We start from the raw sequence: 13,835 nt of genomic DNA, 5'->3' as shown, positions 1-13,835 counted from the left end.
AGATTTAAAATTAACAACTTTCTACTCTTTGTGTGTAGAAGGATATTTTCTTCGGAATTATTCTGTTCTGGATAACCTTCTGGTATCAGATTAGATTAGATTAGATTACTTACATTGTGGAAACAGGCCCTTTGGCCCAACAAGTCCACACCGACCTGCCGAAGCGCACCCACCCAGACCCATTCCCCTATATTTACCCCTGCACCTAACACTACAGGCAATTTAGCGTGGCCAATTCACCCGACCTGCACATTTTTGGAGTGTGGGAGGAAACCGGAGCACCCGCAGGAAACCCACGCAGACACGGGGAGAATGTGCAAACTCCACACAGTCGGTCGCCTGAGGCGGGAATTGAACCCGGGTCTCTGGCGCTGTGAGGCAGCAGTGCTAACCACTGTGCCACCGTGCCGCCCAAAACTTTAGTATGGAAACCAATGAATGCAATATCTTTTCAGAATCACAATTTGTAAAGATTAAATACTCATTCCCAATCCTTCCTTTGCGCTAACTACCTGTAAAATCAATAAAGCTTTCTGCTTCACAGTTAATCACAGCTAACTTTCTGCGTGAACTGTGCACACTCTGAACTCAGTAGTATTAGTTCTGCATGTTCTCTGAATTTGAGGTATCAACACTGCATTTTCTGACCTTGAGTATTAGCACTGTGCATTCTCAGAATTTCTATCAGTTCTGCAAGTCTCTGAACTTGGGTGTTTGCGCAGGGTTCATGTAGTCTTCTGCTGTACATTTTATGAAATTGAGTGGGTTTATACAGTATATTCTCTAAACACAAGAGTATTTATGATTGAACACAGGAATGTCACTGCTGTATATTAGGATTAGAGTTAGAGTTGTACATTCTCTGAACTGAAAAGTAATTACTGTGGGCCAAGTCTTACCTTTTCTTTCATTAACTCCTGAGTTTTTTGAAGCATTTATTGCTGGAAGATCTAGCAATTCATCACCATATCTTAATAAACTTGCTGCATTGATCACTAACTCTCACCTATGACATCTCTCACATCTGATTTCTACCCCATCTTACCAAATACCCTTTTCTGACTAACTCACCACTCAGTGGATGTTCTGTAATTCATCAACATTATTTGCATCTATACCATCTTTAAAAGATCTATATTCAGCTGGACAAACACCATCAATCCAGAACTGCCCTTCCACAGTTGCCCAAGACATGGCGGATGAGGAAAATCAGTGCACAACTTTGTGGGGAGGTTCATGGAGATCGTGCTGGATGAGATGGTGCAGTGGCAAGGCATCTTCTTCACAGGACCAGCAACAGAGACCATGACACCAAACCAGGAGCATAGTTCCAGCTTGTCAGCCAGGTCAGTGCAATCTCAGCCATCTGGAGGAATGCCCAGCACCATAGGAAGGTCAACGACCTTATTCCGTTCTGCAAGCATAAGTTTCTCCATCTCTGTTACATCATACCCACTCAGTCTCTGCTACTACATCCAAACCCACCAAGGCTCATGCTCTACCATTTTCAGTACTGCCTGCAACATCTTGACTCCCTCACTCTTACCCACTCCAACTCCAGCATTGCCAACTCTGCATGCTATCTACGCTGCCTACTCACTTGCTCAGGACAACTCCCCACCTGCAACAACAGTAATAACTGTGCTGGCCACTGTAATCCCCCATAAAACCTGCCTCTCATTTACAAAAACAGTGCACAACAGGGCAGAATGTGTTGAGATAGATGGTGTGCTGCACATCATTCAGCTCCTCACCCATTATAAAGGAAAGATCTTGACTGATTACCTCAAGCAAAGCCTAGACTGGTAATAGAGGTTGCCCTTGACTTACTAAGCTAGGATTCCTGAGTGAAGGTTAATCCTCTTGATGTGACTTAAGGCCTGCTGACAACAATGACAAAGTTCCTGGTTTTGTATCTGTGCTAGATGGCACAGCAAGACAGCAGTAAACCGACTGAGGGAGCAAAGTTCAAAAAGGCAAGGCAGGTTGCAGTGTTGTGAGCTTCCAAGTAAACTAAGTGTCAGTGAGCCCTCTGAGAGCAAGCAAACAGCTCAGAGCTCAGGCCTGGTGCAATCCAGGAGGTGGATGCATGTCCTTGCATGCACACTGTGCTTGCTGCAGCATTACAGTGATAACTGTAAATGCAGCATGATGTGCAGAAGCATCCTGTAAGTGAATTGGAAATCTGCCATGAGAATTCTGAGAGGCTGGCACCTTGTCAAATGCCAGTATCATAGATATAAGGAGAGTATGGTCTGTGCCCATGGAGTGACCTGGAGATGTTGGTGCCCGGTTACCACAATAGAGTTATTCACAGCAAATGTCAAGCTATTTCCACCAGGTGCCTATCTGGTTTCCTTATCAAGTTTTACCGACATGCAAATTATTTGAAACAGTTCTGGATTTCTCGTGCAAAAGATCATTAGATTAGATTACAGATTAGATTACAGTGTGGAAACAGGCCCTTCGGCCCAACAAGTCCACACCGACCCGCCGAAGCGAAACCCACCCATACCCCTACATTTACCTCTTACCTAACACTATGGACAATTTAGTATGGCCAATTCACCTGACCCTGCACATCTTTTTGGACTGTGAGAGGAAACCGGAGCACCCGAAGGAAACCCACGCAGACACGGGGAGAACGTGCAAACTCCACACAGTCAGTCGCCTGAGGCGGGAATTGAACCCGGGTCTCTGGCGCTGTGAGGCAGCAGTGCTAACCACTGTGCCACCGTGCCGCCCAAAACTTTAGTATGGAAACCAATGAATGCATGTAGACAAACAACCTACAATCCTAAAACTACTAACCAGAGATTTTCCTTAATAAAGATATAAATCCCTTTAATGCTGGAGTAGTGGGATGGGCACCACATGGTTGTGGGGAGGATGCGAAGGATGTGATATTTGAGGATCACAAAGAACATTATTTCACAAGATGGACATAATTTGAAGACAGAATCATTCTGAAAAAAATTAAATGGTGCCTGCATTTGCTTTGAAGTAAGCATCAAGAATGCCCATTGAGCATATTGAAGCCAATTTGGCATCAGGCTCCCTTCCAAACATGAAATAATTGACTGCAAAATTTCAGTATGTGGTGAGATTTTCTTGGATTCTTGGATTCAGAAAATGTGTGAACTTCATAATTCATTAACTTGAGTTTACTGCAAATTTCACGCAATTTTATTTCTTTAAGAAATTAACTGATGTTGAATTGATGTTAAAATTAATGATTTTTTTTTCAGATCTCAAGATGTATGTTAAAGAGATATATGTAACGGAAGTTACTTCTCCAAGGCTGGCTTATGTTTTTACACTAGATGAGTAAGTAAGACTTTGTACATTCATTAGAATAATACAGCATCAAAAGAAGAAAATTCAGCCTATCAATTTGTAAAATTGAGCCAATTAGTCCGACTCATTTGTTCTCCTCAACAGAGCTGTGTTTTTTTTTTTTCCAGATATAAATCCAATTCTTGCTTACCATTGAGTATTTTTTGATCACCTTTCAGATGATACACCCAGATCACCATAACCCGCAGCTCAACAACCTTCTTGTCATTTCACTCCACCTCCCCATCTTTTCCTTTCTGCCAATTATCTTGAATTGTATCTTCTCACACCATTGGAAACTAATTTCTTCTTACGTGTTATAATAAAGCCTTTCATTATTTTGAGCCCAATCTATTAAAGCACATCTTACTGTTCACTTTTCTAAGCAGAATAAATTTTTTTGCAGACTCTCCACTTATTGAGTTATTTCATCCTTAGTACATTTTAGTAACTCTCCTCTGCATTCTTCCAAAACCTACTTAGTGATCTAACCAGAATTAGCTAAAAATCAGGCAACACCAGGTTAGAGTCCAACAGGTTTATTTGGAAGTACTAGCTTTCAGAGTGCTGCTCCTTCATTGGGTAACTAGTGGGGCAGGATCATGCCCCACCAGTTACCTGATGAAGGAGTAGTGCTCTGAAAGCTACTACTTCCAAATAAACCTGTTGGACTATAACCTGATGTTGGCTGATTTTTAACTTTGTCCACCCCAGTCGTCAACATCACGGGAACCAGAATTAGAAAGAGTATTCAAGTTGAGCTGTAGTCAATGATTTATAAAGGGTTAGCAATAACGTCCTCAATTTTATACCATGTACTTTTATTTTTAAGCCAAGGATTACATCCAGTTTCTTTATACCAACCTCATCAATTTATCCTGAAATCATCAAAGACTTGTGCATGCCATTCCCTTTAAAATTGTACAATTTGGTTTGTATTAGCTCCTGTCATTCTTCCTTCCAAAAATTATAACTTCACAGTTCATAGATTAATAAATCCATATAACACAGAAAGAGGTCATTCGGCTGGTTGAATTTGTACTGACCCTCCAAAAAGCATCCCGCACAGACCCAGTTCCTCCCTATCCTATTCTGAAGCCTTGCATTTACCATGGCCAATCCAGTTATTCTGCATATCTCGATACACTACAGGACAACTAAGTATGACCAATCCACTTAATCTGCACCTCTTTAGGCTTCTTTGCATTAAATTTTGTCTTACCATTTCATCGCACTACCTATGTCATTCACGAAGACTGTTGTTATGCTCCACTGCACTTCTAAGTTGTGCAAACTTTGAAATTATCCCTTTTCTACAGCAAATGCAGGCATCCTAATAATAATCCCTGGAAACATTCCTTTATAATTCCTTGAGCATTAAAATGCTCAATGCTGATCCTTGCTTTGTATTTCTTAAACACTTTTGTACCCATGCTGTAATTACTTCATTAATCCTGTGCATTTTTATTGGTAATTAACCACATGGTGCAACATCAGTCACTTTTTGAAAGTACATATACATCAGATCTACTGCACAAACATAATCATAGAACAGTGCAGGACAAAAGTGGGCCATTTATTCATTGAGTGTCACATTTTCTAAAAGTAATCCAGTTAGCCTAACTCACTGCATTCTTTGTCCATCCTTGCTATTTTTTACCACCTATTATTTGTCTAATTCACCACTGAAAGCTGCTATTGAACTATGCTTAGGTTGGCAGTCTATTCAAGCAAACTAAGTATTCCAGTATTAGATATTCTCTTCATGTCATTTCTAACTTTTTTGTCAATCAGCTTAAATTAATATCCTCTGCTTTTTGACCTTTCAGCTGTTTGAAACACTGGGTGGCACGGTGGCTCAGTGGTTAACACTGCTGGCTCACAGGGCCAGGGACCAGGGTTCAATTCCTGCCTTGGGCAGCTGTCTGTGTGAAGTTTGCACATTCTCCCCGTGTTTACGTGGGTTTCCTCCATGTGCTCTGGTTTCCTCCCACAGTCCAAAGATGCGCAGGTCAGGTGGATTGGCCATGCTAGATTGCCTGTAGTGTTAGGTGAATTAGTCAGGGGTAAATGTAGGGGAATGGGTCTGGGTGGGTTGCTCTTCGAAGGGTCGGTATGGACTTGTTGAGCCGAAGGGTCTGTTTCCACATTGTATGTAATCTAATTTTCTTTACTGTCTTCTCTAACTCTTTCATGATTTCAAATAGCTCCATCAAATCTCTTCTTAGCCTTCTTTGGCGTAAAAGATACAGCACTAAATTTTCCAGTGTTTTCAGATAGCCAACATTGTTCTGGCTTTCATATTTTCCTTCCTAATGCACGAGTTTTAAAATTGGACACAATGCTGTTATTGGAGCTGAGCTCATGTTTTATATTTATGGCTTTTGTATTGTCAGTATCAATTTATTGAGCCCAGATCCCAGATATTCTATCAGCTACCATGTTAACCTGTCATTCCACAAATTGTGTACAATGAACCCAGATTTTGGGGTCACTGCTGTTTGTCATTTTATGAGTGACCTAGATGAGGGCGTAGAAGGATGGGTTAATAAATTTGCAGGTGACACTAAGGTCAGTGGAGTTGTGGATAGTGCTGAAGGATGTTGCAGGTTACAGAGGGACATAGATAAACTGCAGAGCTGGGCTGAGAGGTGGCAAATGGAGTTTCATACTGAAAAGTGTGAGGTGATTCACTTTAGAGGAAGCAAAAGGAATAAAGGGTACTGGACTAATGGTAAGATACTTGGTAGTGTAGATGATCAGAGAGATCTCCGTGTCCATGTACATAGATCCCTGAAAGTTGCCACCAGGTTAATAGGGTTGTTAAGAAGGCATACGGTCTATTCACTTTTATTGGTAGAGGGATTGAGTTTCAGAGCCATAAGGTCATGCTGCAGCTGTACAAAACTCTGGTACGACTGCACTTGGAGTATTGTGCACATTTCTGGTCATCGCATTGCAGGAAGGATGTGGAGGCATTGGAAAGGGTTCAGAGGAGATTTACTAAGATGTTGCCTGTTATGGAGGGAAGGTCTTATGAAGAAAGACTGAGGGATTTGAGGCTGTTTTCATTAGAGAGGAGAAGGTTGAGAGGTGACTTAATTGGGTGGCACGTTGGCACAGTGGTTAGCACTGCTGCCTCACAGCGCCAGAGACCCAGGTTCAATTCCCGCCTCAGGCGACTGACTGTGTGGAGTTTGCACATTCTCCCCGTGTCTGCATGGGTTTCCTTCGGGTGCTCTGGTTTCCTCCCACAGTCCAAAGATGTGCAGGTCAGAATTGGCCATGTTAAATTGCCCGTAGTGTTAGGTGAAGGGGTAAGTGTAGGGGTATAGGTGGGTTGTGCTTCGGCAGGTCGGTGTGAACTTGTTGGGCCGAAGTTTCCATACTTTAAGCAATCTAATCTAATCTTAGTTAAGACATATAAGATAATCAGTGGGTTACATAGAGTGGACAGTGAGAGCCTTTTTCCTGGGATGGTGATGGTGAGGACACGGGGACATTGCTTTAAATTGAAGGGTGATAGATATAGGGCAGATGTCAGAGGTAGATTCTTTATTTAGAGAATAGTAGGGGTGTGGAATGCACTGCCTGCAACAGAAGTGGACTCACCAACTTGAAGGACATTTAAATGGTCATTAGATAAACATATGGATGAAAATGGAATAGTATTGGATAGAACAGCTTCAGATTGGTTCGACAGGTCGGCGCAACATCGAGGACAGAAGGACCTGTACTGCGCTGTAATGTTCTATGTTCTATCTCTCTGTACTTAGATCTCACCTAAAATTCTGCCCCCTAACTCTCGCTATATAATTTCACTTTTTCTTTAATTTCATCTGCCACAAATCAGCCTATTCCACCAGCTTCATCATCATCATGTGCTCTTCATCTATTACGCTTCACTCACCTTTTACTGCATTTTTCAGGTTTGCTGTCATGTGCAAATTTTAAAGCTTTATTTTGTACCTTCGGATCTTTAACATATCAAAAAAATATTAACCTGGTGAGCTGGTTTCCTCCCATAGTCCAAAAAATGTCTGGGTTAGGTGGATTGGCCATGCTCAGTTACACACAGTGTCGAAAGATGTACAGGTCAGGTGGACAAGCCATGGGAAATGCAGGGTTACAGAGAGAGGATGTGGGTCTGATGGGATGCTTGTGAGGTCAGTGTGGACTTGATACGCTGAATGACCTGCTTCCATGCTGCAGGGATTCTGTGATTCTATGATTGCAATAACAGTCATTCGAGCACTGAATTGTGGAATTGCATTTTTCCTCCATTCTAAAAATTATATGTTCACCACAATTCTGTTTTCTATCCCTGAGATGAATGTGGATCCATACTATTGAAATTACTCCACAGAGGCCGTTACCGTATCACAAAGTCACCCTTTATTTACACATGGAGAGTCCTTGACACTGATCCAGCTTCTTCACAGCCAACTCTCAGTGTGAACTGGATGACTGACACTCCTCCTCCTATCTATCAGCCAGGGCTTCCTGATTGGGGCCGTTAATCTGGTCCAATCAGGGAACTCCTATTCTGAGGTCCACCTGGCTGACCTTGTTACAATCACTACATCCCTCCTCTTCTGAGTCTGACATAGGCCAGTTCTTTTTTTGTAGCCCTTCCCGGGGTGTTTTAGGACCGGGTCAGATTCCTCCAACTCTGCCTCTAATATGACTGACATGTAACACAATAGTAGCTCTCATTGTGCTTCTGGAGCATCTCAGATGAAATTCATTCTCTTCTTCAGGCAGCAGATGTGATGATAGCTGCTATGTCCATCTCAGTTTCTGAGGTACCTACAATGCTTGACGATGAGGAAGAACTTCCGGGTTCCAGAACAGTTGGGAAAGCTGTTGATGAGCTGGGCATGTTTTGTCCTGTATCATTTGTGAGTTTGCAGCTTTCATATGATCCATATGCATGCTCAGGACAACCACACCTACCCAAACTTTATACATCACTTGACCTGACTTTGCATCAACCATTTACCCAAGCAAGACCATTCCCATGGTTCTTATACCAAGCTTCATCAGCTGAAGTAAACTGTCTCTCTCATTTATCTGAGTCTTGTGTCCTGCATTAGCATTCCTGATGCTTTTTCACTATCCCCCCAAGGTCCGAGAAGATCAGATTTAACCTAGTGCGGAGTCTTCGCCCCATTAGCAATGCTACCAGAGCTATCCCTGTAGTTTCATGAGGGGTAGTCCTATAATCAAATAGGAACCAGGACAGTTTTGTATCCTGTGAAGCTGTAGGCTGTTTCCTTCAGCCTACCATCAAAGGTTAGCCTACTCTTTCTGCCAGACCAATGGATGATGGATGCTATTGGTTCTGTCCTTGTATGTCGAATACCACACTACTTGAGGAAATATTGAAGTTGCTGTGACCAATACTTCCAGGAATCTGTATTCTGCAAAAGGTGCATGAAGATTTTCAACCGTTGTCCCCGTATTTGAAGAATAAACTCTTTACATGTCCAGCCACTTGGGCATCTACAATGGCTAAAAACACTGAGCCTATGAAAGGACCTGCACAGTCAATGTATAACTGAGTGCAGGGTTTAGCCGGCCATTCTCACGCTGGCAGTAATTTTGTCCTTACTGGCACTCTGGGCACTAACACAGCTATGTCTGCATCCAGCCCTGACCACTAGACATGACTGCTCATCAACCTCTTCATTTTGGAAACCCTGGATGACACAGGTAGAGTTCAGCCAATGTCTGGCAGTGGCCTATGCTTCGGACAGTCACTCTTGCTCCCCATAATACATACTGTCCTCTACTATGATCTGGTCTGTCTAGAACCAAAATGATTTCAATTCTGGTTGTGACCACCCTTTGGTTTTCCACATCATCAGCTTTGCCAGGACTGATCTTTCTGTGCCTGAAGTTTGATATTATCAACTGTGACTGGAAATGTGTCCAGAATATTTAAAATGATTACCGATAGTATATCTGCCAGCGAGGGGCGAATCAATGCATCTGCATTTGCTGCTTGGGCTCCAGGACAGTGTTGTAAATTTTAATTATATGCACTTTGTGTTAAAGCCTACTGCTGAATTTGGCATAAAGCTATGGATAACATTGCCTCATCCTCTTCAGGAGATTTATCAGGGGTTTGTGGTCCATTATTATTGCGAATTTACATTGTAAAGATATTGATGGAACTTCCTGACTCCAAATATGATCAGTAAATGTTCCTTCTCTATCTGGGTATATTTACGCTCTGCATGAGCCAAAGTCCTGAATGCATATGCTATTTGACATTCCTCTCCATTGGGCTATCTATGAGCTAGTACTATCCTGATGCCATTTGGGGAAGCATCTTATGCCAAAACTTCTAAGAATCCTTGTCTAACTACAATTGCAAATGCACATGGCTCATGTCCAGTTTTGTGAAAGACAGCTCCCCTGCCACCTTTGCACATGCACACTATGCAAGGGATTGGGTATTTATCCAGCTCCGAAAAGTGGTTTAAAATATTTTCAAAATTCTCTCAAAGGTAAACTGATCTGTTGGCTTCACAATTGGTAAAACCAGTGCCACCCATTCACAAAATTAGATTGGTTTGATTTCTGCCTCTACTTACACCCGTAAGGCAAATGGCAGTTGGTAGGCTTTGCAGAATCGTGGGGATGCCTACTGGTCAACATTCAAAGTGGCCTTGGCTCCTTTGATAGTCCCTAGACCTTTCTAAAAAGCATCTGGGTATTTAATTAAGACTTGTCTCAGGCAGCCATTTTCTAACTGAGAAATGTTGAGCCAGTCTAGATGAATCTTTCTCAATTAATTTTGCCACATCAAGCTTAGGCCTAACCCTTTATTACAATCAGTGGTGACTGAACCATCTCTTCTCATAAGAGTTTGGGACTTAATTTGTACCCTTAATCTGTAGGGTCCCCTGGTATAGGTTCTCAGTCTTATGCAAACTGAGTGAATTTTATTAAAGACTGGTTCTATGAATGGTCATGCTGGTGTTGACCTCCGTTAGAACTCCATTTAATCAGACATTTATTTAGATTGGTTCTGATTTGGATGTTGCTAAGCAATTTAACTGTTCCAAACCAGCTGTAGATGGACTTTCCAGGGTGCACTCTTCTGGATGCTGGTCTATACGTTTTCTTAGGTAATTTAGGCCCAGTGGGACCTGTTTGCTGCCTTAAGCCTGCATACCATTACGTGGTTGAGGGAAAGGCTGGACTGGCAATTCAACTTTCTGGGTATAGGACTTTTAGGCGAGTCAGGGAGGACATAATTAAGGAGTCATTTACTGTAATCAAAAGGGATAATATCTTTGAACGGACCTCAAGCAAGGCTCTGTGGGTAGAATGTTAAGGGGGCAGCTTTTACTGGGTGTGTATGATAAGCTCCCAAAGAGTCAGTGGGAAATAGAGGATCAAATATGTAAACTGTTCACAGAGGTGTGTAAGAGTAAAGATTGGATAATTAACTAGGGGGTTTCAACTTTCCCAATATGAATTGGAGATAATAATAGTGTTCAGGAGTGGACTTCTTGCAGTGCATTCAAGAGGTTTGTTTGTATCAACACATCGATCCCAACAAGGGATGATACAGTGCTTGATGTAGTTCAGTGGAAATAAGCTGGACAGCTTTTCAACATAGCAGTAGGGAAACATTTAGCTGATAGGGACCACAACACGGTCTGGTTCAAATTTGGTCTGGACAAGGAAAAAGATGGCTTTGGATTGGGGGAAGACAGATTTTATTGAAATAAAGCAGAATCTGGCCCCAATAGACTGAACAGCTCATTGTGGGTAAGTGTACAGCAGAGTGATGGGAGAGCATTGAAAAAGGAGCTGGGATAGTACAGGTCCAACGTATATCCTTTCGAGGGAAATGTAAGAGCAATGTGTTCAGAGAGCCCTGGACGTCAAGGACAGCTCAGGACTGGATAAAGAAGAAGACTGTGCTTTTAATGAGTCCAAAGGGAGCAATTCAAACGTAGTCCCAGAGGAATACAAGAAGTGCAAGAAGGAACTTCGGAAAGTAATTAGAAAAGCAAAAGGGAGGCATGAGAAAGGACTTGCAAACAGGATTAGGGAGAATCCTAAAATAGTTTATTAGATTACTTACAGGTCCTTCAGCCCAACAAGTCCACACCGACCTGCCGAAGCGCAACCCACCCAGACCTATTCCCCTACATTTACCCCTTCACATAACACTACGGGCAATTTAGCATGGCCAATTCACCTAACCTGCACGTTTTATTTTGGACTGTGGGAGGAAACCGGAGCATCCAGAAGAAACCCGCGCAGACACGGGGAGAATGTGCAAACTCCACACAATCAGTCGCCTGAGGTGGGAGTTGAACCCGGGTCTCTGGCGCTAACTGCTGTGCCACCGTGCCACCCACAGTATAAATACATTAAAGGGAAAAGGATAACCAGGGAAAGTGTAGGGCTCTTTAAGGCCAAGATGGCAACTGTGTGTGAAACTGCAGGATATTGGAAATGTTTTGAATGAATACTTATCTTTGGTCTTTACTCTGAAAAAGGAGAATGTAAGTATGGAATTGAGGAAAAGGCGACTGTGAGGAAGTTGCACAAAATTACATGGGAAATGAGAAGGTATTAGAGGCTCTGTTAGCCTTAAAACAGACAAATCACCTCGTCTACATAAATTATATTCCAGGCTCCTTTGGGAAGGGAGGCAAGAGATTGTGTCAAGGCCCTTGCAAATTTTTAATTCCTTTCTGACCACACAGGAAGTTCCAGAGGACTGGAGGATGGCTAATGTGGTTCCACTTTCTAAAAGAGATGAACCAGGAAATTAGAGACCAGCAAGTCTCTTGCCAGTGCTAGGGAAACTATTAGAGAAAATTCTGAATGAGCAAATTATCGTACCACTTTGAAATGCATGGGTTAATTAGGGATAGTAAGCATGGATTTGACAGAGGGTGGTCATGCCTGACAAATTTATTAGAATGTTTTGAAAATGTGATCAAATATATCAATATGTCAGTTGATATTGTTATATGGATTTTGGCAAAGCTTTTAACAAGGTCTCTAATGAGAGCACGATTGAGAAGGTTAAAGCATACAAAATTGAGGGAAATTTGGTGAGTTGGTCAGAAACTGGTGTCGTAAAAAGAGACAAAGGGTAGTGGTAGAAGGCTGTTGGGGGTGACTGGAGGCCAGTGTCCAATAGTTTACCACAAGGACAAGTACTATGACCCTTATTGTTTGTTATATACATAAATGCCATTCAGTGGGATTATGACTGATCTAATGTTTCTCACATCCACTTTTCTGCTCTTTCCTCATAACTCTTGATTCCCCTACTGATCAGGAAGCTATCCATCTCAGCCTTAAATATGCATAATGACTCTGCCTCTACAAATCTCTGTGGCAAAAAGTTCCAAAAACTCTCAATCCAGAGAGAAGAAATTCCTCCTCATCTCAGTTTTACATTGGCACCTCTTAATTATGAGATTGTCCCTTCACATCCTAGACTCTCCCATGGGGGGAAATTTTATCAATCTAAACAAAATGGAATCTTACACACTTGCATTACAAGACTCGAAACTCATTCTGTATGTAAGAACAACTTACAATGATAGAAAAGAAAGATCTAGAGTTATGTAATATATTGTCTCCCATGCACTTTAGGTAACATACTACTTTTGAAGTTTAATCAAGATTGTGTATTAGCCAAACAAAATCATCAATATCCTCACAGTTTCCATTTAATTTGTTATTTATTTGTGCATTGTGTTTTCTAGGTATATTACTGTTCATTCCAAAAGACTTCCCATTATAAAGAAAGTTCCATTATCTGGTATGCTTAGCAATGATCACAGGAAACCATATTCTGTTCTCTCAGTGAAGGACACAGATATAACTGGAGCTCCAAATGAAGTAGATGAATACTTAGTCCAAGTATACACTGGAGATAATTTTGGAGACAATACAAATGCTAATGTTTATCTTGTTTTATTTGGTGACAAGGCACGTTCAGACAAGATTCTTTTAACACAAACACTTGATCATAAAGATCCATTTAGAAAAGGACAAGTAAGTAAAATCCCAGACTGACCAATGAAGAAAAATGTACTATTTCTATTTTGTCCTATATTTAACTTTTCTCTTTTGTTTTTTTTAAAGATTGACACATTCAAATTCAAAACAGATCTTTTGGGGAGCCTTTACAAAATTGAAATTGGTCATGATGGAGGGAAACCTGGTGAGTACAGTATAGAAGAAAAACATAACCCAGTTTAGTGTGCTTTAACTATCGAGCTATTATGATTGAAATGTATTTGATGGTATTGATATGCATGTTAAAGTTTATAAATATAAATATTTCTTCACAGGAAGTGGATGGTTCCTTGAAAAGATTGGAATAACTAACTTAATTACCAATGAAAACCTTGTCTTTCCATGTAACAGGTGTGTTATTAACATTATATTCATTCAGATTGCTTTATTTTTAAGACTTTTGGCTACAATGGAAATTGAACTCATTT

At 41.4% G+C, this 13,835-nt stretch overlaps 1 protein-coding gene across 1 annotated transcript in view; it reads left to right on the top strand.

Moving 5' to 3' along the window:
- LOC122549478 (lipoxygenase homology domain-containing protein 1-like) overlaps positions 1-13,590 on the top strand; it is a 145,756-nt gene extending 132,166 nt beyond the window's left edge. The window contains exons 20-22 of the mRNA XM_087985872.1: positions 3,249-3,327; positions 13,092-13,383; positions 13,474-13,590. Of these exons, the coding sequence (XP_087841998.1) occupies positions 3,249-3,327; positions 13,092-13,383; positions 13,474-13,590 (488 nt within the window). The remainder of the gene's footprint in view (positions 1-3,248; positions 3,328-13,091; positions 13,384-13,473) is intronic.
- The last annotated feature ends 245 nt before the right edge of the window (positions 13,591-13,835 follow it).

The sequence above is a fragment of the Chiloscyllium plagiosum genome, unplaced genomic scaffold (genome assembly GCF_037043375.1).
Source record: "Chiloscyllium plagiosum isolate Xiang-an unplaced genomic scaffold, Cpla_swu_hap1 HiC_scaffold_4, whole genome shotgun sequence".
NCBI classification, from domain to species: domain Eukaryota; kingdom Metazoa; phylum Chordata; class Chondrichthyes; order Orectolobiformes; family Hemiscylliidae; genus Chiloscyllium; species Chiloscyllium plagiosum.
The sequence above is the reverse complement of the archived record's forward strand: the minus strand, read 5'-3'. Positions and strand labels throughout refer to the sequence as shown.